Genomic DNA, 26,405 nt, shown 5'->3' with positions numbered 1-26,405 from the left:
TCTAACCAACATCTCCAATCTCGTCTCAATGATTGGTTAGCTGACTCCTGACTCCAATTAGCTTTTGGAGAGGTCATTAGCCTAAGGGTTCACATATTTTTTCCAACCTACACTGTGAATGTTTAAATGATGCATTCAATGGAGACAAGAACATTTAAGCAGACTGTGTTTGTCTGTTGTTGTGACTTAGATGAAGATCAGATAACATTTTATGACCAATTTATGCAGAAATCCAGATAATTCCAAAGGGTTCAAATACTTTTTCTTGAGACTGTATATGGTGTACCAGTGCTGAGTCGATGTGCAGAGGTACACGGTAATTGAGTTAGACACTGTATGTACATATAACTGGGAATAAGGTGACAGATAATAAACAGTAGCAGCAGCATATGTGATGAGTCAAAAAAGTTATTCCAAATGGGGCAATGCAGATAGTCTGGGTAGCTGTTTGGTTAACTATTTAACAAACAATTTAGCAGTCTTATTGCTTGGAGGCAGAAGCAATTCTGGGTCCTGTTTGTTTCAGACTTAGTGCATCGGTACCACCTGCCATGTGGTAGCAGAGAGAACAGTCTAAGACTTTGGTGGCTGGAGTCTTTGACAATTTCTAGGGCCTTCCTCTGACACCGCCTGGTATAAAGGTCATAGACGGCAGGGAGCTTGGCCACAGTGATATACTGGGATGTACGCACTTCCCTCTGTAGAGCCTTGCGATCAGATGCAAAGCAGTTGCCATACCAAGCAGTGATGCAGCCAGTCAAAATGCTCTCAATGGTGCAGATTTATAACTTTTTGAGGATCTGAGGGCCCATGTTAAATATTTTCAGCCTCCTGAGAGGCCATGTTCACGACTGTGCTGGTGTGTGTCACCATGATAGATCCTTAGTGATGTGGACACCGAGGACCTTGAAGCTTTCGACTCACTCCACTACAGCCCGTAGATGTGAATGGGGGCGTGCTCAGCCCTCTGTTTCCTGTAGTCCATGATCAGCTCCTTTGTCTTGCTGAAATAGATGGAGAGGTTGTTGTTCTGGCACCACACTGCCAGGTCTCTGACTTCCTCCCTATAGGCTGTGTCATCATAGTCAGTGATCAGGCCTACCACTGTATTGTCGGCAAACTTAATGATGGTATTGGAGTCGAGTGCTGCCACTCCAGGTCAGAGGCAGGTTGCCCCGGGCCAGGGGGCGGCTTCAAGGACGGTTTTTGACCATTTGGGTGTTTCTGAGCAGCTTTGAGCGTCTTGGAACAGACACCATGCTGGGTCAAAGAAGAAAGGAAAGGGGGATACCTAGTCAGTACCAATGAATGCATTCAACTGAAAGCTTGGTTACTGGCCCAACGCTCCTACCCGAAGAGCGGGATGGAAGCTGATTATTCAGCAGGGCAGGGGAAGGAGGAGACCTCGTGACCCTAGCTGGAGAGGGGGCGTGTTCTCGGGGCCCTCCTTCCCGACCATTTACTGTGGCAACAGTGTTTCCAAGTGGCTCGGTCAATGGGGGAAAGTTACTGGTTGCCGAAGTCCCCAAACCCATTGTGAGCCGGGTATCAGAACGGCAGTACCACGAAAGCACATTGTTTCTACCCAAGGTTCTTTGGTGTTGGCGTACATCAACAGGCAGGGGGGAACGCGGTCTCCCTCTCTCCTAAACCTTGCCTGTTATCTGCTTGTATGGAGCAGAGCACATTTCCTGTCACTCATGGCAACGTATCTTCCCGGATCTCTCAACGTGGGTGCACCCCCTGGGACCGGTTTGGCAGGGCTGATGTAGATATTTTTGCATCGTGAGAAAATGCACATTTTCGGCTATTCTTCTCAATGTTGTTGATTCTGGTGGCTCCCGATTCGCCCAGATAACCCTTATTTCCGGAGATCATCTGCCAGTTGGGCGGGGCCACGTGGAGGGTTCTGTGTCATCGGGATCTATTGTCCCAGGCGCACAGGAAAATCTGTCACCCACGACCGCAAATATGGATCTGTGGGTTTGGCCTCTGAAAGGTTGAATTTGACGGCTAGGGGTTTACCCTCAAATGTGATTATGACTATACAATATGACTATACAATGCGTGCACCCTCTACTAGAGGGCTGTACATATATATACTGTGTGTCTTACAGGTCCCTGGCTTTCGAGATGTTCCCTGTCTCACCTCCACCGTTAGCTTCCAGTAAACAACGAAGGTTGCATGGCCTGAGTCCGCTGCTCACTTTTTGTCCAGTGCGCGCTTTAGGACCAAGGATATCCGCGTTTGTGACCAGCTTTTTGTTTGTTTCGCTAATCTAGCTCGGGGTAGGTCTTTCTCATTGGAGTGTGGAGACTATCTCCCTGGCATATGTCAGCAAAGGACAAGGGTTGCCTAGTGGTGTGCGTGCTCACTCCACTAGGGGTGTGGAGGCTTCTTGGGCATTGTTCAGGGGCATAAAGATTGGAGATGTCTATGCTGCAGCGAGTTGGGGTTCCCGAAAAATGCCTTTGTGAGGTTTTATTCCTTAGACATAATTGCTTATAGTGTTCTGGGATTCTCTGCCTCTAACCCTATTACAGGGGCCGAGTCACTGGCTTACTGGTGCTCTTCCATGCCGTCCCTAGGAGGGGTGCATCACTTGAATGGGTTGAGTCACTGACGTGGTCTTCCTGTCTGGGTTGGCACCCCCCCTTGGGTTGTGCCGTGGCGGAGATCTTTGTGGGCTATACTCGGCCTTGTCTCAGGATGGTAAGTTGGTGGTTGATGATATCCCTCTAGTGGTGTGGGGGCTGTGCTTTGGCAAAGTGGGGGGGGGTTATATCCTGCCTGTTTGGCCCTGTCTGGGGGTATCATTGGATGGGGCCACAGTGTCTCCTGACCCCTCCTGTCTCAGCCTCCAGTATTTATGCTGCAGTAGTTTATGTGTCGGGGGGCTAGAGTCAGTCTGTTATATCTGGAGTATTTCTCCAGTGTCCTGTGTGAATTTAAGTATGCTCTCTCTAATTCTCTTTCTTTCTTTCTCTCTCTCGGGGGACCTGAGCCCTAGGACCATGCCTCAGGACTAGCTGGCATGAAGACTCCTTGCTGTCCCCAGTCCACCTGGCTGTGCTGCTGCTCCAGTTTCAACTGTTCTGCCTGCGGCTATGGAACCCTGACCTGTTCACCGGACGTGCTACCTGTCCCAGACCTGCTGTTTTCAACTCTCTAGAGACAGCAGGAGCGGTAGAGATACACTCAATGATCGGCTATGAAAAGCCAACTGACATTTACTCCTGAGGTGCTGACCTGTTGCACCCTCAACAACCACTATGATTATTATTATTTGACCATGCTGGTCATTTATGAACATTTGAACATCTTGGCCATGTTCTGTTATAATCTCCACCCGGCACAGCCAGAAGAGGACTGGCCACCCCTCATAGCCTGGTTCCTCTCTAGGTTTCTTCCTAGGTTTTGGCCTTTCTAGGGAGTTTTTCCTAGCCACCGTGCTTCTACACTTGCATTGCTTGCTGTTTGGGGTTTTAGGCTGGGTTTCTATACAGCACTTTGAGATATCAGCTGATGTAAGAAGTGCTATATAAATAAATTTGATTTGATTCTTAGTGTGCAGGTTGCGCATTTATCAGGGTTACGACAGTTACCTGTGGGTTTGAGCCTTGGGCTCCTGTGGTTCATCGACTCTGGTCGATGCTATGCAGTGAGCGTGTGCACTTTACCAAGTCACGACAGGTGTTCTGTTGTTTTGGGTTCCTTGTATGAATTCTGACATTTCAGGCTCGCAAGGTATGTATTTTTCATGGAACCGTTGGGTCTATGGACTTGGGCTGCAGTGGCAGCGTGTCAGTGTGCATAGCCAAGTTGCAGTAGGTTCTGGTTCCCTGTATGGGGCTCTGACAGTTCAGGCTTCTAGGGGTAAGTATTAGGGGAAAAGGTGACTTCTGTAACCCCTTTTTGGAGCCGGTGAAACCTGTGTGTGCTTGGGCTGCTGTGGGCCTCCTAGTCTGGCACCCTCTGAGGCGGCTTGGGGTGTGATTTATGTCCCCATAGTATATTATACTGAGTGACCGACTGAAAGGGAATGTACAGTTATGAATTTAACTACTGTTCCCTGAAGGAGGTAATGAGGTATAACTCATTTTGGCCCATCACCATCAGGGGATTTGGGCTCGCTGAAGAGTGGTACTGAATTGAGGAAATAGATGTGAGCCCCGGTATTATACCCAGGAAGGCGGGCTATTGAGGGCAGGCTTGACATCCATTGGCCCGTCGGGCGTGTACTCTTTCTTCTCCTCTCCTCTCTCCTGCGCTGTCTCCTATCCTCCGTACACACAGACAAACACGCACACGAAGAGCCAGAGGACGTTTGGTGAGAAGCACCTGCCTCACATACTAATGACGCTTCCGTTACATTGTCATTCGGACACACGCTCACACACACCCCTCCCTACCCCCACCTCATCGCCCCATCGGCACATTGTCATTCAGAGGACAGAGCTACATGACCCTCACCTCCCCCCACTTCCTTCATCTCCCAACTCACCCCCGTCATTCAGAGCACCGTCACGCTTCTCTCCCCCGCCCCCACTCCCTAACACCCCTCAATGCCATACCTCTTAATCTTCACAAAGAGAAATAGATCATGCAACAGTTCCAGAGAGGAAATCTATTTCAATGACGCCGTCTCTACTTCTAACTGACGTGACGCACTTGAGCAGAGGCACAGCTCCAGTTCTTAACAGTCATTCTGCTTTTTAACTAGGAGCTGATTTCTACCTGCAAAAAGGTGTGTTCACTCACACTCCAGTCAGTAATATCAAGAGCCATGGACGCACGAAGCAAACAGGACTGTGTGGACTGTGTATGTTACCTTTGGCCTCTCTGTTCTCCTCACAAATCCTCTTCACAGCAGACACACCCTCCAGCTCATTCTGTCCAGCTGGAGAGCGAGAGAGAAGGGAGAAGAAAGGAGGGGAGGAGAAGAGAGGAGACTGATCTAATTAATTTCCTAAGTAAACACACCCAGTAAACACTCAGAGCGAAAGAGAGAGCGAGAGACGCATACCCACACGCACATCCAGACACACACACAAACACAGTCCCTTGCCACAGCAGGCCTATATGCACACATTGCTAAATTCCACAACACACAACTACCCACATACACTCCAGGACAAGCTGCCTATCTGAACAGATCATTAGGAAATAATTTGCCTACTAAATATTTCTGTCCGTGGGAATTAAACATATAATTAAGACATTATATTAACTAAGTATATTAATCAGTTCATGGTACTGTTGGACGGTATAACACATTCACATTGGTAGGCCTATGGTGTACAGTATGGTGTCTTTCTGTAGGCCTACCTTTGATAACGTGTGCCCCCAGGCTGGCCATGTGTCTTGAGGTCTCATAGCCAATTCCCCTGGTGCCTCCCGTCACTATAGCAACTTTGCCATGTTGTAAGGTCAGCTCTGGAGAAAGGAAATGAATACAATGACAAATGGAATGGGGTAATAAACATGGTGCAGATATTACCCTGTCCTCTAGTGTTATTCTTTAGGCCAGGAAAACTCTCCTTCCGTACATGGCCATGCAGGTTATGAAGTTTGTATGGCATGTTTAGAGGTTTATGAAGTTTGTATGGCATGTTTGGAGGTTTATGAAGTTTGTATGGCATGTTTACAGGTTTATGAAGTTTGTATGGCATGTTTATGGCATGTTTACAGGTTTATGAAGTTTGTATGGCATGTTTACAGGTTTATGAAGTTTGTATGGCATGTTTATGGCATGTTTACAGGTTTATGAAGTTTGTATGGCATGTTTAGAGGTTTATGAAGTTTGTATGGCATGTTTACATGTTTATGAAGTTTGTATGGCATGTTTACAGGTTTATGACATGTAGCTGGATGTATTTTATTATTTTCCAGCTGGACAGTCTGTTTCTGCTGTAGAAATTATCATGCCAACATCAAAGGAGAAATATGTGGTGGTGAGCAGGTCATTGGTAAATGTCATGTTGAGGTGTGTGTGTTTTAAGATTATATCATTAGAATGAGTGAACAATAATTCTTTCTAATTCTATGGTTGGGCAGTAGTTTACAACATGTTTGACATCGTTTAGTATGTGTGTAACAGGCCTAACCATTTCCTTTACAATATTCTTCCCTCCTGGTCCAGTAGACACCGATGTTGTGCAGGCTTTAGTTCCAGACCAGCTCTAACAGCCTGCTTCGGCTGATGAGCGGCTGCGCAAGTAGCGCGCAGATAGAACTCTCGTGACTGCGCTCTTTTTATGGAGGCGCTGATGAGCAAAGGAGGGCAGCTGAGGCTGTCTGCTATACTTTTGTTCTGTGTTCACTTCAAACGGTTAGAAATGACCGGCAAAGCAATACTTAACAAAGTCAGTCTATGTTCTAGCTGGGGTGAACAGCAGCTCTTTCATCACAGACTGCAGCTGCTCTTACTCGTAGCGAAACTGGCTAATTAGCCTTGTTATACACTAACCTGGCAACGTGAAGGGACGGCAGATCAATTGATTAATTAGAACTCTCAACCCAAGCAGGTACAGCCTAATAGCAGGTAAATAACAATCCAGAAACCCCATAGCCTGGAGGTTGTGTTTGCGAGCACTTCTCTGGTCTCTTTATAATGACCGGCATACACACGAATCCCTCACTCCACCATGTGTCCAGCAGGACGCCCGTCCCAAGACTAAGTATCATACGCCTTCTTGTCTCTTCTCTTCCTCGTCTCCTTCCCTCATCATGCGGACTAGACAGCATAACAGAAGTTTAGGCCTACAGTGAGAACCTGGGGTCTGTTCAGTTGGGTGAAACGTTGCAGAGCTTTTAGTTTAAATTGTGTAGAACATATATGACTGTCCGTAGAATAGACTAGAGAAGCATGTCAGCTCTATTAGTGTGAGTGAGTTTCTAGGTTGAGGGTCAGTGACGTGGGCCATCCTTTGTATTGTTTGTGGGAATCGCATCTCACGCATGACTAGGATTATTTAAGATGATGGGACAGTACTGTGACAGCTTTGTGCACACACACACAGACAAACACATGCATATGTACACAACCACATTCTCACACCTTCACACAAATGAACACTAACACACACATCCTTCCTGATTGTGATTGTTATTCAGCAGTGTGGCCAATAAGATCATAGACTTTGATCACAGCTTTGTTTTGTTGTTGTGTGTGTGTGTGTGTGTGTGTGTGTGTGTGTGTGTGTGTGTGCTTCATGTTGCATAACTAGGAGATAAGTACAGTGGACATAGAATATGACAGGACTTGAGGGTGTGTGTGCTAACCAGCACAGATAATACATTCAGCCTAACCCAGAGCTAAGACAATCCCATGGTTAAGGATAGTCACAATAAGTAGGGGTGCTGCAGCACCCCCTGATAAATTGACCCTCCACCAGATTTCACAGTGGGTGCGAAACACTGTGGCTTGTAGGCCTCTCCAGGTCTCACACCCACAGTGAAATTTGGAGGAGGATCAGTGATGATCTGGGGGTGCTTCAGCAAGGCTGGAATCGGGCAGATTGGTCTTTGTGAAGGACGCATGAATCAAGCCAGGTACAAGGTTGTCCTGGAAGAAAACGTGCTTCTTTCTGCTTTGACAATGTTCCCCAACTCCGAGGATTGGTTTTTCTAGCAGGACAATGCTCCATGCCACACAGCCAGGTCAATCAAGGTGTGGATGGAGGACCAACAGATCAAGACTCTGTCATGTCCAGCCCAATCTCCAGACCTGAACCCCATTGAAAACCTCTGGAATGTGATCAAGAGGAAAATGGATGGTCACAAGCCATTAAACAAAGCCGAGCTGCTTGAATTTTTGTGCTAGGAGTGGCATGAAGTCACCCAACATCAATGTGAAAACTGGTGGAGAGCATGCCAAGACGCATGAAAGCTGTGATTGAAAATCAAGGTTATTCCACCAAATATTGATTTCTGAATTCTTCCTAAGTTAAAACATTAGTATTGTGTTGTTTAAAAATGAATATGAACTTATTTTGACCAGTTATTTTGATCAGTTATCATTTTCTGCAAATAAATGTTCTAAGTGACAATATTTTAATTTGGAATTTGGGAGAAATGTTGTCAGTAGTTTATAGAATAAAATAAATATGCTAATTTTACACATACCTATAAATAGTAAAACCAGAGAAACTGATAATTTTGCAGTGGTCTCTTAATTTTTTCCAGAGCTGAATGTATATATACACTGCTCAAAAAAATAAAGGGAACACTTAAACAACACAATGTAACCCCAAATCAATCACACTTCTGTGAAATCAAACTGTCCACTTAGGAAGCAACACTGATTGACAATACATTTCACATGCTGTTGTGCAAATGGAATAGACAACAGGTGGAAATTATAGGCAATTAGCAAGACACCCCCAATAAAGGAGTGGTTCTGCAGGTGGGGACCACAGACCACTTCTCAGTTTCTATGCTTCCTGGCTGATGTTTTGGTCACTTTTGAATGCTGGCGGTGCTTTCACTCTAGTGGTAGCATGAGATGGAGTCTACAACCCACACAAGTGGCTCAGGTAGTGCAGCTCATCCAGGATGGCACATCAATGCAAGCTGTGGCAAGAAGGTTTGCTGTGTCTGTCAGCGTAGTGTCCAGAGCATGGAGGCGCTACCAGGAGACAGGTCAGTACATCAGGAGATGTGGAGGAGGCCGTAGGAGGGCAACAACCCAGCAGCAGGACCGCTACCTCCGCCTTTGTACAAGGAGGAGCAGGAGAAGCAGAGCCCTGCAAAATGACCTCCAGCAGGCCACAAATGTGCATGTGTCTGCTCAAACGGTCAGAAACAGACTCCATGAGGGTGGTATGAGGGCCCGACGTCCACAGGGGGGGGGTTGTGCTTACAGCCCAACACCGTGCAGGAAGTTTGGCATTTGCCAGAGAACACCAAGATTGGCAAATTCGCCACTGGCGCCCTGTGCTCTTCACAGATGAAAGCAGGTTCACACTGAGCACGTGACAGACGTGACAGAGTCTGGAGACGCCGTGGAGAACGTTCTGCTGCCTGCAACATCCTCCAGCATGACCGGTTTGGCGGTGGGTCAGTCATGGTGTGGGGTGGCATTTCTTTGGGTGGCCGCACAGCCCTCCATGTGCTCGCCAGAGGTAGCCTGACTGCCATTAGGTACCGACATGAGATCCTCAGACCCCTTGTGAGACCATATGCTGGTGCGGTTGGCCCTGGGTTCCTCCTAATGCAAGACAATGCTAGACCTCATGTGGCTGGAGTGTGTCAGCAGTTCCTGCAAGAGGAAGGCATTGATGCTATGGACTGGCCCGCCCGTTCCCCAGACCTGAATCCAATTGAGCACATCTGGGACATCATGTCTCGCTCCATCCACCAACGCCACGTTGCACCACAGACTGTCCAGGAGTTGGTGGATGCTTTAGTCCAGGTCTGGGAGGAGATCCCTCAGGAGACCATCCGCCACCTCATCAGGAGCATGCCCAGGCGTTGTAGGGAGATCATACAGGCACGCCGAGGCCACACACACTACTGAGCCTCATTTTGACTTGTTTTAAGGACATTACATCAAAGTTGGATCAGCCTGTAGTGTGGTTTTCCACTTTAATTTTGAGTGTGACTCCAAAACCAGACCTCCATGGGTTGATAAATTGGATTTCCATTGATTATTTTTGTGTGATTTTGTTGTCAGCACATTCAACTATGTAAAGAAAAAAGTATTTAATAAGATTATTTCTTTCATTCAGATCTGGGATGTGTTGTTTAAGTGTTCCCTTTATTTTTTTGAGCAGTATATATACACTGAGTATACAAAACATTAATAACACCTGCTCTTTCCATGACGTAGACTGACCAGGTGAATCCAAGGTGAAAGCTATGAACCCTTATTGATGTCACTAGTTAAATCCACTTAATCAGTGTAGATGACAGGGGTGCAACTCAATATTAGGCAGGTGTTCCTAATGTTTGGCATACTCTGTGTATATTTATGCCACCGCCTTTGGTGCATGTAACTCTATGTGAAAATGAGCGAGTGTGGAATTGAATCCCCATCCCACCGCCATTTCCACACACAACCTTCTCTCTGTATTACAGACAAAAAAACTAGTGCTTCAGGGCACAAGTGTTAGATGCCTGGGTGAATGTTTATCCCTGGGTAAACCTTTATCCCTGGGTGAACATTTATCCCTAGGTTAACGTTTATCCCTGGGTCGACAAATGCCTGTGTGCAAGGAGGGTAAGCTATCTCTAGGACAGTTTTAGCCTGGGTTAAAGAGAGGGCTAAGGAGGTGCAGTCTGAAAAGCCCTAGAGGCAGAGAGAGAAGAAAGAGAGAGACGGAGAGACGGAGAGAGCGAGAGAGAAGGAGCACCGCAGCAGTCGCTCTGTGCAGCGAGTCTCCGTCAGTAGCCAACTCTAATGAAAAGATGTGTGTGTGTGTGCGCGTGTGTGCGCGTGTAATACCTCTGGTCACGTGTCTTTCTCATTACAGTTCTCAATGATCTGGTGTGTTTCCATTAGTAATGCCAAACAGGAGGAGGAGCACCTCACACACCATTGTCATTGTACATACAACGTGATGTGTGTGTGTGTGTGCAGGGCCGGCTCCAGGCATAAGTGACTAAAGCGGTCGCTTAGGGTCCAAGGTCGCTAGGCACCCCCCGACCCAAAATGTTTAATAGTTAAATATTTGTTATATTTTTTTTGGAACTCTGTCGGCATCCCAACTTACTGTTGAGAGTTAGAATAGTAGAATACACAATGTGCAAGTTCAATATTTGGTTGTGCATCAGCAATTTTTCTCTTGTTTGCCATGTCAGCTAACAATTTTTAGATTGGTAAGTTAGTCTACCGATCAGTCACGCAGGACACGTGCCCTAACCTCCAAGGGTCCCCCATTCATTTTGTTAGTCACTCTCACTCAGATATCATTAACATGGCATAAGTCATGGCAAAATATGTAGAATTGCAGGAAATTAGCTTTAAAACTACCAAAATAATGATCTGCCCCATGGCAAAATGAGTAGAATTGCATGACATTTGTTATAAAATTGCTAAAATGTTGCTCTGCCTCATGGCAAAATGTGTAGAACTGCAGAAAACTTTTTTTCCAATAAAACATTTAAAAGAAATTGTGCTCAGTGAGACGCCTGGGTTAAGGTTTATCCCTGGGTGAACAAATGCCTGTGTGCAAGGAGGGTAAGCTAGCCCTAGGAGAGTTTTAGCCTGGGTTAAAGAGAGGTCTAAGGAGGTGCAGTCATTATCATTAACATGGTATAAGTCATGGCAAAATGTGTAGAATTGCAGGAAATTAGCTGCAAAACCGCCCCATGGAAAAAATTGTAAAATTGGAATGGGAGAACGGGATGGGAAAGAAGGAAGGGGTGGACAGAAGGAGTGGGAGGGAGGATAATGACACGTCACAACACAGTTCCCTGGGCTCATAGCACAGACACAGAGGAAACAGTACCCTGGGCTCATAGCACAGACACAGAGGAAACAGTTCCCTGGGCTCATAGCACAGACACAGAGGAAACAGTACCCTGGGCTCATAGCACAGACACAGAGGAAACAGTAACCTTGGGGTCATAGCACAGACACAGAGGAAACAGTAACCTTGGGGTCATAGCACAGACACAGAGGAAACAGTAACCTTGGGGTCATAGCACAGACACAGAGGAAACAGTAACCTTGGGGTCATAGCACAGACACAGAGGAAACAGTAACCTTGGGGTCATAGCACAGACACAGAGGAAACAGTAACCTTGGGGTCATAGCACAGACACAGAGGAAACAGTAACCTGGGCTCATAGCACAGACACAGAGGAAACAGTAACCTGGGCTCATAGCACAGACACAGAGGAAACAGTAACCTTGGGGTCATAGCACAGACACAGAGGAAACAGTAACCTTGGGGTCATAGCACAGACACAGAGGAAACAGTCCCTTGGGCTCATAGCACAGACACAGAGGAAACAGTAACCTGGGCTCATAGCACAGACACAGAGGAAACAGTAACCTTGGGGTCATAGCACAGACACAGAGGAAACAGTAACCTGGGCTCATAGCACAGACACAGAGGAAACAGTAACCTTGGGGTCATAGCACAGACACAGAGGAAACAGTAACCTGGGCTCATAGCACAGACACAGAGGAAACAGTAACCTGGGCTCATAGCACAGACACAGAGGAAACAGTAACCTTGGGGTCATAGCACAGACACAGAGAAAACAGTAACCTTGGGCTCATAGCACAGACACAGAGGAAACAGTTCCTTGGGCTCATAGCACAGACACAGAGGAAACAGTAACCTGGGCTCATAGCACAGACACAGAGGAAACAGTAACCTTGGCGTCATAGCACAGACACAGAGGAAACAGTAACCTGGGCTCATAGCACAGACACAGAGGAAACAGTGACCTGGGCTCATAGCACAGACACAGAGGAAACAGTAACCTTGGGGTCATAGCACAGACACAGAGGAAACAGTAACCTTGGGGTCATAGCACAGACACAGAGGAAACAGTAACCTTGGGGTCATAGCACAGACACAGAGGAAACAGTAACCTTGGGGTCATAGCACAGACACAGAGGAAACAGTAACCTTGGGGTCATAGCACAGACACAGAGGAAACAGTAACCTGGGCTCATAGCACAGACACAGAGGAAACAGTAACCTTGGGGTCATAGCACAGACACAGAGGAAACAGTAACCTGGGCTCATAGCACAGACACAGAGGAAACAGTAACCTTGGGGTCATAGCACAGACACAGAGGAAACAGTCCCTTTGGGCTCATAGCACAGACACAGAGGAAACAGTAAGCTGGGCTCATAGCACAGACACAGAGGAAACAGTAACCTGGGCTCATAGCACAGACACAGAGGAAACAGTAACCTGGGCTCATAGCACAGACACAGAGGAAACAGTCCCTTTGGGCTCATAGCACAGACACAGAGGAAACAGTAACCTGGGCTCATAGCACAGACACAGAGGAAACAGTCCCTTTGGGCTCATAGCACAGACACAGAGGAAACAGTAACCTGGGCTCATAGCACAGACACAGAGGAAACAGTCCCTTTGGGCTCATAGCACAGACACAGAGGAAACAGTAACCTTGGGGTCATAGCACAGACACAGAGGAAACAGTAACCTTGGGGTCATAGCACAGACACAGAGGAAACAGTCCCTTTGGGCTCATAGCACAGACACAGAGGAAACAGTCCCTTGGGGTCATAGCACAGACACAGAGGAAACAGTAACCTTGGGGTCATAGCACAGACACAGAGGAAACAGTAACCTTGGGGTCATAGCACAGACACAGAGGAAACAGTAACCTGGGCTCATAGCACAGACACAGAGGAAACAGTAACCTTGGGGTCATAGCACAGACACAGAGGAAACAGTAACCTGGGCTCATAGCACAGACACAGAGGAAACAGTCCCTTTGGGCTCATAGCACAGACACAGAGGAAACAGTAACCTTGGGGTCATAGCACAGACACAGAGGAAACAGTAACCTTGGGCTCATAGCACAGACACAGAGGAAACAGTCCCTTTGGGCTCATAGCACAGACACAGAGGAAACAGTCCCTTGGGGTCATAGCACAGACACAGAGGAAACAGTAACCTTGGGGTCATAGCACAGACACAGAGGAAACAGTAACCTTGGGGTCATAGCACAGACACAGAGGAAACAGTTCCCTGGGCTCATAGCACAGACACAGAGGAAACAGTAACCTGGGCTCATAGCACAGACACAGAGGACACAGTAACCTGGGCTCATAGCACAGACACAGAGGAAACAGTAACCTGGGCTCATAGCACAGACACAGAGGAAACAGTAACCTGGGCTCATAGCACAGACACAGAGGAAACAGTAACCTGGGCTCATAGCACAGACACAGAGGAAACAGTGACCTTGGGGTCATAGCACAGACACAGAGGAAACAGTAACCTTGGGCTCATAGCACAGACACAGAGGAAACAGTTCCCTGGGCTCATAGCACAGACACAGAGGAAACAGTAACCTGGGCTCATAGCACAGACACAGAGGAAAAGTAACCTGGGCTCATAGCACAGACACAGAGGAAACAGTAACCTGGGCTCATAGCACAGACACAGAGGATACGGACATTATACTGACATCTAAAAAAATTATATCCTTATGACGCACACACAGGACAAGACTCGGACTTTACCACTGAGTGTTCGATAATGAAACATCTGAATACGAATATGATAAAAAAGACTGTGTGTATGTGTTTGTTAGTTAGAATTACACAAAAATTGTCCCCAATTTCTATTTACTTTAATTCAGCACCGCTAGAGCAATTCAGTACAACTGGAGCGGACCACAACACAACCGAAATGATGAAGTTTAGCACCACATGACAGTCAGCAGCGACTTTCTGATGCGCAACAAGAGCAGCTATGGGTGCAGCCACTCCCCAGTACTGAGAATTCCTGAAGATAAATCCAGGAGAGCCAGAAAGTAATAAGACACCTCTACAAATTTGCTCACTTGCTAGCTTGATTCAGCCATATTGACTTTTTCAATTCAAACTTCAGATTTAAATTGAAATTGAAAGGAAATAGACCTCTCCGTTGTTTTTCTGCCTCATGTGTAGGTTAAGCAGGGCGAGGACAGAGCAGACACACATCACATCCGCGTTAAGGGTTAGTCGCACTGCAGCGTGATGTGTGTGTGTCTATCTGGGTTGGACTGACAGTTAGCCTAAAGCAGTCCTATCAGAGATGGACTTTACATAACAGCTGAGTCACACAGGATCTGTTTTTTATGTTCTGAGGTGTGTGTGTGTGTGTGTGTGTGTGTGTGTGTGTGTGTGTGTGTGTGTGTGTGTGTGTGTGTGTGTGTGTGTGTGTGTGTGTGTGTGTGTGTGTGTGTGTGTGTGTGTGTGTGTGTGTGTACGATGAGGAGGGAGATGGGATGGATGACCTGTGTATGTGTGTGGCACTGAGTCCCACTGAGCCTTTTCCTGCTCTACTTTCTCAGACTGTCACTAGAGCAACACACTCACCTGTCTTCACAAGGCAATCATGGACAAAGATTTGAACAGAAGGCCACAGAGCCATCAGTGTATCATTGGCTGTTCTCTCCTCTCCCTGTCAGACACAGGGGAAATGCAGCTTCAGAAGTGTCTCAGACAACTTTTTTTGTCTGTCTGAAAAAATACACTACGGAGGTTTTTGACTGTCTGAAAGAATACACTACGGAGGTTTTGTCTGTCTGAAAGAATACACTACGGAGGTGTTTGTCTGTCTGAAAGAATACACTACGGAGGTTTTTGTCTGTCTGAAAGAATACACTACGGAGGTTTTGTCTGTCTGAAAGAATACACTACGGAGGTTTTTGTCTGTCTGAAAGAATACACTACGGAGGTTTTGTCTGTCTGAAAGAATACACTACGGAGGTTTTTGTCTGTCTGAAAGAATACACTACGGAGGTTTTGTCTGTCTGAAAGAATACACTACGGAGGTTTTGTCTGTCTGAAAGAAAATACGGAGGTTTTGTCTGTCTGAAAGAATACACTACGGAGGTTTTGTCTGTCTGAAAGAATACACTACGGAGGTTTTGTCTGTCTGAAAGAATACACTACGGAGGTTTTTGTCTGTCTGAAAGAATACACTACGGAGGTTTTTGTCTGTCTGAAAGAATACACTACGGAGGTTTTGTCTGTCTGAAAGAATACACTACGGAGGTTTTGTCTGTCTGAAAGAAGACACTACGGAGGTTTTGTCTGTCTGAAAGAAGACACTACGGAGGTTTTGTCTGTCTGAAAGAATACACTACGGAGGTTTTGTCTGTCTGAAAGAATACACTACGGAGGTTTTGTCTGTCTGAAAGAATACACTACGGAGGTTTTGTCTGTCTGAAAGAAGACACTACGGAGGTTTTGTCTGTCTGAAAGAATACACTACGGAGGTTTTGTCTGTCTGAAAGAATACACTACGGAGGTTTTGTCTGTCTGAAAGAATACACTACGGAGGTTTTGTCTGTCTGAAAAGGTTTACTAAGGTCTCCTTGTGTCTCCTCCTTCCATTGAAAATGACTGATTTACAGAAGTTTGAAACTGATAGATTTTTCGCATTTGTAATGAAGATTCTGTGGAACACATCTCCAAATGTGCATACTGGATGGATTACCATCCATTATGAGATACATATAACCAATGCATTACATACCACTTGATTAGAGTATTGGACACATTAGATACACTACAAGGCCAAAAGTATGTGGACACCTGCACGCCGAACATCTCATTCCAAATTCATGGGCCTCAATATGGAGTTGCGAGGACTTGCCACCATTTAGCCACAAGAGCATTAGTGAGGTTGGGCACTGACGTTGGGCGATTAGGCCTGGCTCGCAGCCGGCATTCCAATTCATCCCAAAGGTGTTCAATGGGGTTGAGTTCAGGGCTCTGTGCAGGCCAGTCAAGTTCTTCCACACCAATCTTGACAAACCATTTCTCTATGGACCTCGCTTTGTGCACAGAGGCATTGTCATGCTGAAACAGGAAAGGGCCTTCCCCAAAATGTTGCCACAATACTGGAAGCACAGAATCATCTAGAATATAATTGTATGCTGTAGCGTTAAGATTTCCCTTAACTGGAACTAAGGGGCCTAGCCCGAACCATGAAAAACAGCCCTGTACCATTATTCCTCCTCCACCAAACTTTACAGTTGCCGCTATGCATTGGGGCAGGTAGCATTTTCCTGGCATCCGCCAAACCCAGATTTGTCCGTCGGACTGCCAGATGGGAAGCGTGATTTATTACCCCAGAGACACATTTCCACTGCTCCAGAGTCCAATGTCAGCAAGCCTTAAGCCACTCAAGCCGATGCTTGGCAATGCAAATGGTGATCTTAGGCTTGTGTGCCGCTGCTCGGCCATGGAAACCCATTTCCTGAAGGTTGCAACGAACAATTCTCGTGCTGACGTTGCTTCCAGAGGCAGTTTGGAACTCTGTAGTGAGTTTTACAACCAAGGACATATGATTTTTACTCGCTACACGCTTCAGCAGTCGGCGGTCCCGTTCTGTGAGCTTGTGTGGCCTACCACTTCGTGGCTGAGCCGTTGTTGCTCCTAGACGTTTCCACATCATAATAACAACAGCACTTATAGTTGACCAGGGCAGCTCTACCCGGGGAACAATTTGACAAACTGACTTGTTGGAAAGGTGGCATCCTATGACTTTGCCACGTTGAAAGTCACTGAGCTCTTCAGTAAGGCCATTCTATTGCCAATGTTTGTCTATGGAGATTGCATGGTTGTGCACTTGATTTTATACACCTGTCAGCAACGTGTGTGGCTGAAATAGCCAAATCCACTCATTTGAAGGGGTGTCCACATACTTTTGTACATATAGGTTATGGTTCCCTTCCATTATGCAGATGAGCTTCCACATAGACAGTGTTCTGACTGGGTTTCCACATAAACAGTGCTCTGACTGGGCTTCCACATAGACAGTGCTCTGACTGGGCTTCCACATAGACAGTGCTCTGACTGGGCTTCCAAATAGAGAGTGTTCTGACTGGGCTTCCACATAAACAGTGCTCTGACTGGGCTTCCACATAGACAGTGCTCTGACTGGGCTTCCACATAGACAGTGTTCTGACTGGGCTTCCACATAGACAGTGCTCTGACTGGGCTTCCACATAGACAGTGCTCTGACTGGGCTTCCACATAGACAGTGCTCTGACTGGGCTTCCACATAGACAGTGCTCTGACTGGGCTTCCACATAGACAGTGCTCTGACTGGGCTTCCACATAGACAGTGCTCTGACTGGACTTCCACATAGACAGTGCTCTGACTGGGCTTCCACATAGACAGTGCTCTGACTGGGCTTCCACATAGACAGTGCTCTGACTGGGCTTCCACATAGACAGTGCTCTGACTGGGCTTCCAAATAGAGAGTGTTCTGACTGGGCTTCCACATAAACAGTGCTCTGACTGGGCTTCCACATAGACAGTGCTCTGACTGGGCTTCCACATAGACAGTGCTCTGACTGGGCTTCCACATAGACAGTGTTCTGACTGGGCTTCCACATAGACAGTGCTCTGACTGGGCTTCCACATAGACAGTGCTCTGACTGGGCTTCCACATAGACAGTGCTCTGACTGGGCTTCCACATAGACAGTGCTCTGATTGGGTTTCCACATAGACAGTGCTCTGACTGGGCTTCCAAATAGAGAGTGTTCTGACTGGGCTTCCACATAGACAGTGCTCTGACTGGGCTTCCACATAGACAGCGTTCTGACTGGGTTTCCATAGAGACAATGCTCTGACTGGGCTTCCACATAGACAGTGCTCTGACTGGGCTTCCACATAGACAGCGTTCTGACTGGGTTTCCACAGAGACAATGCTCTGACTGGGCTTCCACATAGACAGTGCTCTGACTGGACTTCCACATAGACAGTGCTCTGACTGGGCTTCCACATAGACAGTGCTCTGACTGGGCTTCCACATAGACAGTGCTCTGACTGGGCTTCCAAATAGAGAGTGTTCTGACTGGGCTTCCACATAGACAGTGCTCTGACTGGGCTTCCAAATAGAGAGTGTTCTGACTGGGCTTCCACATAAACAGTGCTCTGACTGGGCTTCCACATAGACAGTGCTCTGACTGGGCTTCCACATAGACAGTGCTCTGACTGGGCTTCCACATAGACAGTGTTCTGACTGGGCTTCCACATAGACAGTGCTCTGACTGGGCTTCCACATAGACAGTGCTCTGACTGGGCTTACACATAGACAGTGCTCTGACTGGGCTTCCACATAGACAGTGCTCTGACTGGGCTTCCACATAGACAGTGCTCTGACTGGGCTTCCACATAGACAGTGCTCTGATTGGGTTTCCACATAGACAGCGTTCTGACTGGGTTTCCACAGAGACAATGCTCTGACTGGGCTTCCACATAGACAGTGCTCTGACTGGGCTTCCACATAGACAGCGTTCTGACTGGGTTTCCACAGAGACAATGCTCTGACTGGGCTTCCACATAGACAGTGCTCTGACTGGACTTCCACATAGACAGTCCTCTGACTGGGCTTCCACATAGACAGTGCTCTGACTGGGCTTCCACATAGACAGTGCTCTGACTGGGCTTCCAAATAGAGAGTGTTCTGACTGGGCTTCCACATAGACAGTGCTCTGACTGGGCTTCCACATAAACAGTGCTCTGACTGGGCTTCCACATAGACAGTGCTCTGACTGGGCTTCCACATAGACAGTGCTCTGACTGGGCTTCCACATAGACAGTGCTCTGACTGGGCTATGAGTGAAGTGATTGATGTTGGATGTTTGGAAAATGCTTCTGGAAAATGCTTCTGGACTCAGGCCAGTCAACCTTTCATGGTCAACTATATATTGTCTAGATAAGGAGGAATATTTTCCCAGTATTTAAAAAAAAATTCCATCCCAAGAATAAATAACTTTTCTCCCAGGTAACCCGCTATTTCCCCCCAAAATGGAAGAGTCGTTCAAAAGCATTATAAAGCATATAAATATGTCTGGGTTTTATTAGGGCTTTGATCAGGATGAAAATTCTAATCTGATGCTACCTGAGTCTGATGAACCATATCTTAAATACATATTATGAGCGCTTCATTAACGACATTTAATGAGCCCAAGCCCCCCCAAAAACAAATGATTGTTCCTCCAGTACATATATGATAGGCTACTGCACATTACACACGACAGAAAAACATAAATGCACTTAGATGTAGTTAGCTAAACTCAGCAAAAAAAGAAACTTCCTCTCACTGTCAACTGTGTTTATTTTCAGCAAACTTAACATGTGTAAATATATGTATGAACATAACAAGATTCAACAACTGAGACATAAACGGAACAAGTTCCACAGACATGTGACTAACAGAAATGGAATAATGTGTCCCTGAACAAAGGGGGGGTCAAAATCAAAAGTAACAGTTAGTATCTGGTGTGGCCACCAGCTGCATTAAATACTGCAGTGCGTCTCCTCCTCATGGACTGCACCAGATTTGCCAGTTCTTGCTGTGAAATGTTACCCCACTCTTCCACCAAGGCACCTGCAAGTTCCCGGACATTTCTGGGGGGAATTGCCCTAGCCCTCACCCTCCGATCCAACAGGTCCCAGACGTGCTCAATGGGATTGAGATCTGGGCTCTTCGCTGGCCATGGCAAAACACTGACATTCCTGTCTTGTAGGAAATCACGCACAGAATGAGCAGTATGGCTGGTGGTATTGTCATGCTGGAGGTTCATGTCAGGATGAGCCTGCAGGAAGGGTACCAACGCACAGCGTTGTGACACACCGCCCCAGACCATGACGGTCCCTCCCCCTCCAAATCGATCCCACTCCAGAGTACAGGCCTTGGTGTAACTCTCATTCCTACGAAAATAAATGCGAATCCAACCATCACCTCTGGTGAGACAAACCGTGACTCGTCAGTGAAGAGCATTTTTTGCCAGTCCTGTCTGTTCCAGCGACGGTGGGTTTGTGCCCATAGGCAACATTGTTGCCGGTGATGTCTGGTGAGGACCTGCCTTACAACAGGCCTACAAGCCCCCAGTCCAGCCTCTCTCAGCCTATTGCGGACAGTCTGAGCACTGATGGAGGGATTGTGCATTCCTGGTGTTATTCGGGCAGTTATTGTTGCCATCCTGTACCTGTCCCGCAGGTGTGATGTTCAGATGTACCGATCCTGTGCAGGTGTTGTTACACGTGGTCTGCCACTGCAAGGACGATCAGCTGCCCGTCCTGTCTCCCTGTAGCGCTGTCTTAGGCATCTCACAGTACAGACATTGCAATATTTTGCCCTGGCCACATCTGCAGTCCTCATGCCTCCTTGCAGCATGCCTAAGGCACGTTCACGCAGATGAGCAGTGACCCTGGGCATCTTTCTTTTGGTGTTTTTCAGAGTCAGTAGAAAGGCTTCTTTGGTGTCCTAAGTTTTCATAACTGTGACCTTAATTGCCTACCATCTGTATGCTGTTAGTGCCTTAACGACCGTTCCACAGGTGCATGTTCATTCATTGTTTATGGTTCATTGAACAAGCATGGGAAACAGTGTTTAAACCCGTCACAATGAAGATCTGTGAAGTTATTTGGATTTTTAAGAATTATCTTTGAAAGTCAGGGTTCTGAAAAAGGGACGTTTCTTTTTTTGCTGAGTTTATATGCTCTCTTGTGTAAATAAATGAAACTAGCTCCAGTAGGCGTATATTGTTAAGTGTGAACTGTATTACTGTATTGTATTATACTGTATTATATGGACTGGAATTATGCACATCATTCAAATCATGATAAAGCAGCAGAGAACATGCGATTCTGGTGCAGCACATGCGTACTAGTTACAGTTACAAGTATAGGCTAGCGAATTGGATTACATTTTTAAAATAAAATAGGGCCTATTTGTACAAGGCGTATTTCCCCTAATGTTATTAGCCTACCTCCTCTTCCTCTCTCTATTGTTTCTTCATTCCTTCCTCGCTTTCAACAGTTCAATGAAATAAGTGTCATTGTCCTTCTCTTCCTCATTCTAATGACATCATTGAATAATATAGGACTAGAATCAGATGCAGAAGGATTTCATTTCTCTTCACAGAAGAGAATGGTTGTGAGTCTGAATAAATAACTGTTATAGCTTACCCCCATCCGCGTTCGCTCTTCTTTCAAACTAACTGTGAGTTCTATTGGCTGCTGTATTTAACATTCAGCAAAAAATAGCTTGCATCCCTCTTTGAATAGTCTATTGGTATATGATATGCAACAACAACATAATAATTCAAGCCAGCTATTCTAGTCTATCTTTTCCGGAAGGGACTCCTAGAGCTAAGGAGCGCTTTTTACAGATAGGCCAGCAAAGAACAGGTGCTTGCATATTGCGCAAGAGACAGAGGCTATAAATTAGAAGCTTATTTAGCATAAACCATCATTAATTAGCTAGATTGAAGGCTAATACTGCATTGAATGTATTACCTGAAAGAGGTAGGCTAGAACATCTATATATCAATCTAGAACAGAATGATCTTTTTTGGATGCAATTTGAATGGATTTGATGGAGAGGGAGAAAGACTGTGAGTGTGCTCCCGTGTTCACTGATTTAAAGCAACGATATTCGAGTGGTAGGCTGTTTTAAAACTCTGCAGCTGCGATTTAAAAAAGTATTATTTTTACAATTAATAAACAAGGTGACCCCCGAAAGCCAGGTGGAGATGTGTGAATTAGACGCGCATTCTGTAGCATAGGCTATGCTGCAGCAAATGTAGGCCATACCTGTCACAAGAAAAACAGTGACCATGATGAGATGATAGGTCTACATGCATTGTGAACTGCGCTCCATATTGCGATGGGTCTGTCCCCACTCTGAGCGTTGATTCAGCATGCAGAGGTGGTAGAGAAGCCAGATTTAGACATCGCATATAATTAAACAGTTCCATTTCACACCATGCTGTTCATATAAATAATGTATTACAATTGACCGGTTTCTCGCAATTACTTATCACCGGAAAAGGGAGTGGTTTAGGGTGGTAATCCCCGGTAAATCTCGATAGCTGGGTTCTCGCCATTAACCCCCCCCCAAACACACAACACACATAGTGTCCTTGGTGTGTCCTTCAGCCCCTCGTGTTGGCATGTGGAAGGTTTATTTGTTTCCGCCAGGCATGAGAGAAGCTGTTATTCTGTCAGTCGGCTTCTACGGGTCCAGCTGGGTCTGAACACTGTAGGACTGTTGATCTGTTGATCAGGTGATCCTTTATTTAAGTATAGGGACAAATACAATGGGTTTTCTACAGTCACATTCATTTAACAACAGTTAGTTGCATTGCACCATCACACTTTATCTTGCGGCTTATCCATCGTTTCCCCTGAACCCCAACGGACTAGGGTCGGGTTTTCGAGACTATGGTTACCATTAGGTCAACCGCAGTGGTAACGCAGAGGGATAATGTAATTCACTGAAACTCTCTATCTCTCTCTCTCTCTCTCTCTCTCTCTCTCTCTCTTTCTTTCTCTGTTTCTCTCTCTCTGTCTCTCTCATACATGCACGCAAAGAGCGCCAAATGTCAGCTGAAGTCAAGAACGCCTATGCGTAAAAAGCAACATTGACTCGGCATGGCTATGATGATTAGCGGAATAAAGGGTAGAATAAATGGCACGCTCATCGTTATTCTTGGTACAAAGTCTTTGGGTGCAGGGTTGTAAAAGCATATATGACAGTAAAGATGAATCCCAAACTGAAAGACAGTCGTCTTTAGATGTTTTAATTGAGCAGCAGCAGAGGTCACAAACGAACGCGTATCGGCAAAAGTCTAGGGAATACAGTACCAGCGACAAACATCAAATGATTGCTGCATGGCACAAGAAGACATGGTATTCTATAGGGGGAAGAATAATCCTGTTTGTTTGATCGTGTTAAATGATAATGCCATTGGCAATGTCAGATCTTAGGCTACCCTTAGAGACGAGATGAACTGAACATGAACTATGAAGCTCACATGCACGCCAACACGCGCACGGGCGCACGCACGCACGAACACACACACACACACACACACACACACACACAGTGATTATAGATCAGTATTGCTAAAGCATGTCTTACATCCAAACGCAGGTTCCCGCGCAGCCTGTCCTCGTGCGCTATTAAGCCGGTAACGACTATAGTAGCCGCTGCCTCTCCACTCAGACTGGAGAAGATAACATAACATTCCTGTAGGTAATGACATTGTGTCACCTTTTGTGATGGTGATGACACTGTGTTCACTTCGACGCTACTGTTACTGTTATTGGGGGAGATTGCATGAACAAGACCCCCAAAAATTCTAAATGAGGACAAACGTATCCTCCTCGATTTGGATTGTGATTGGCCTAAAATGATTTTTCTTTCTGAATTTCTTGCTCGGTCTCTCACAAAAGGTTCTCAGTCTTAAGACATTTCTGGCAAATAAAGGTTAGATAAAAACGACCTTTCATAACGGACTGGAGGCGCCATCGGGAACCAGGTTATGCGCGGCACTGTTTCTGTTTTTGTCATGATACTGATGCTGTTAGAGGAAACACTTGTTTTGTCACTTGAGCCACACACACAAACACACGCGAGCGCGTAGAGCAGAGGAGACATGCTGACTTACCAGGGTGACCCTCTGTCAGACGCGTCTCTCTCCTCCGTTTTTCGGTGGTGTTCCCGGTGTTAATCAGATCAGATGCCGTGGTCGCAGTCCACGTCTCTACAGATGTACCAGAGGATCACATAGAGGATGAGGAGGATGGCGAAGATGAACAGAGCTACTAGAATAGCCTTGTTCACTGGAGAGAGGAACGACTGCATGACAGAGCTCATCGACAGACAGTGTGACAGCACACTGTGTGTGTGCGTGTTTGTGCGTGCGTAAGGGTTTCTCTGTGTGTGTGTGTGTGTGTGTGTGTGTGTGTGTGTGTGTGTGTGTGTGTGTGTGTGTGTGTGTGTGTGTGTGTGTGTGTGTGTGTGTGTGTGTGTGTGTGTGTGTCTCCGAGCTGAGCGACGCAATGAAGGACCGCGTCTCAATAACACACTTCTCTGATCTCTGTCAGCATCAACTGTTGAGGATGGACGTGTGGACACACTCACTCACACACTCACCTAAACACACACACACTCACACATGCAAACAGCTCAGGGCTTCCCTCCAAATGGAACATCAATTCCTGAGGGCTATTAAAACAAACGGTATCTCCACGTATGAAATCCACAGTCAAAAATACTAATAAATCCTAATAAATAATGAACATAGTGAAGGAGAAAGCCTAAATAATAAATGTAATAAAATCCATCAGAACCCAGTTGAATCGGGGGATCTCCAAGTTCCGCGCTGTAGCTGCTTGCTGCGAGTCTCGAGAGAAAACCGTTGATTATTATTCCTCTCGGTGAGGCGTGTGGTCAACCCGGTTAAAGGCGCCCGAGGGCGACCAGCAGGCAGCACATGCTGTGAGGGGCTTGGTAATAATGATAAAAATAACACGGTCCTGTCTCGACTCGAGGCTATACCACATCATTATCTTGGCTATACAGTCTCTCTGTTAGTAGTGAATCTATATGTATTATATCATATTGTATTATAAGAAATCACAGTGAGGATACTTTTTTCATGCCAGCAATAAGATTCGTTCATTTGAACATGATTAAGGTTTATTTCATAGAGCTATGTTATTCATTAGTATATGTCTATATTTCTAGATTTATTTGTATCATCATCATCATCATCATCATTTTGGTCATCAACATTAGCCTATTCATTTCATTGGAACAATACGGTTAAGATGGAAGCCTAACGGTTAACATGCAACAATTTCAAAGATTGTAAAGAGTTACAGTTCATATAAGGAAATCCGTCAATTGAAATAAATTCATTAGGCCCAAATCTATGGATTTCACATGACTGGGAATCTGTTGGTCACAGATACCTTTAAAAAATGTAGGGCTGTGGATCAGAAAACCAGTCAGTATCTGGTGTGACCACAATTCACCTCATGCAGCGGGACACATAAGAGTTTGTTGATCAGGATGTTGTATTGGGCTGTGTATTGTGGCCTGTGGAATGTTGTCCCACTCCTCTTCAATGGCTGGCACGCTGGAGAAGTGTGCTCTTCATGGATGAATCCTGATTTCAACTGTACCGGGCAGTTTGGGCGTCTTGTGGGCGAGCGGTTTGCTGATGTCAACGTTGTGACCAGAGAGCCCCATGGTGGCGGTGGGGTTATGGTATGGGCAGGCATAAGCAACGGACAATGGACACAATTGCATTTTTATCGATGGCAATTTGAAAGCACAGAGATACCTGATGAGATTCTGAGATCCATTGTCGTGCCATTCATCCGCCGCCATCACTTCATGTTTCAGCATGATAATGCACGGCCCCATGTCGCAAGGATCTGTACACAATTCCTGGAAGCTGAAAATGTCCCAGTTATTCCATAGCCTGCATACTCACCAGACTCTTCAATGGCTGTTTGGGATGCTCTGAATCGAGATGTAGGCTAGCGTATTCCAGTTCCCTCGAATATCCAGCAACTTTACATCTGACACCATGCTGATCATTGTGTTTTATTTATATGGATTTTCTATATATTCTATGTATAGAAAATAGGAAATCATATGTACATGGAACAAAAATATAAACACAACACGTAAACGGTTGGTCTCATGTTTCATTAGCTGAAATAAAAGATCCCAGAAAAGTTCCATATGCACAAAATGCTTATTTCTCACAAACGTTGTGCACAAATTTGTCTACATCCCTGTTAGTGAGCATTTCTCCTTTGCCAAGATAAGCCATCCACCTGACAGGTGTGGCATATCAACAAGCTGATTAAACAGCATTATCATTACACAGGTGCACCTTGTGCTGGGGACAATAAAAAGCCACTCTA

General features: G+C 46.0%; 1 protein-coding gene across 1 annotated transcript in view; it reads right to left on the bottom strand.

The window, feature by feature from the left end:
* The window catches only part of LOC106586508 (dehydrogenase/reductase SDR family member on chromosome X), a 35,154-nt gene extending 10,740 nt beyond the window's left edge, over nucleotides 1-24,414 (bottom strand). The window contains exons 1-3 of the mRNA XM_014173893.2: nucleotides 24,131-24,414; nucleotides 5,330-5,437; nucleotides 4,833-4,901 (exon numbers count right to left, since the gene is read on the bottom strand). Of these exons, the coding sequence (XP_014029368.1) occupies nucleotides 4,833-4,901; nucleotides 5,330-5,360 (100 nt within the window). The 5' untranslated portion in view covers nucleotides 5,361-5,437; nucleotides 24,131-24,414. The remainder of the gene's footprint in view (nucleotides 1-4,832; nucleotides 4,902-5,329; nucleotides 5,438-24,130) is intronic.
* Between the last annotated feature and the right edge of the window lie 1,991 nt (nucleotides 24,415-26,405).

The sequence above is a fragment of the Salmo salar genome, chromosome ssa25 (assembly GCF_905237065.1).
Source record: "Salmo salar chromosome ssa25, Ssal_v3.1, whole genome shotgun sequence".
NCBI classification, from domain to species: Eukaryota; Metazoa; Chordata; class Actinopteri; order Salmoniformes; family Salmonidae; genus Salmo; species Salmo salar.
This window is presented reverse-complemented; position numbering and strand designations above follow the sequence as displayed.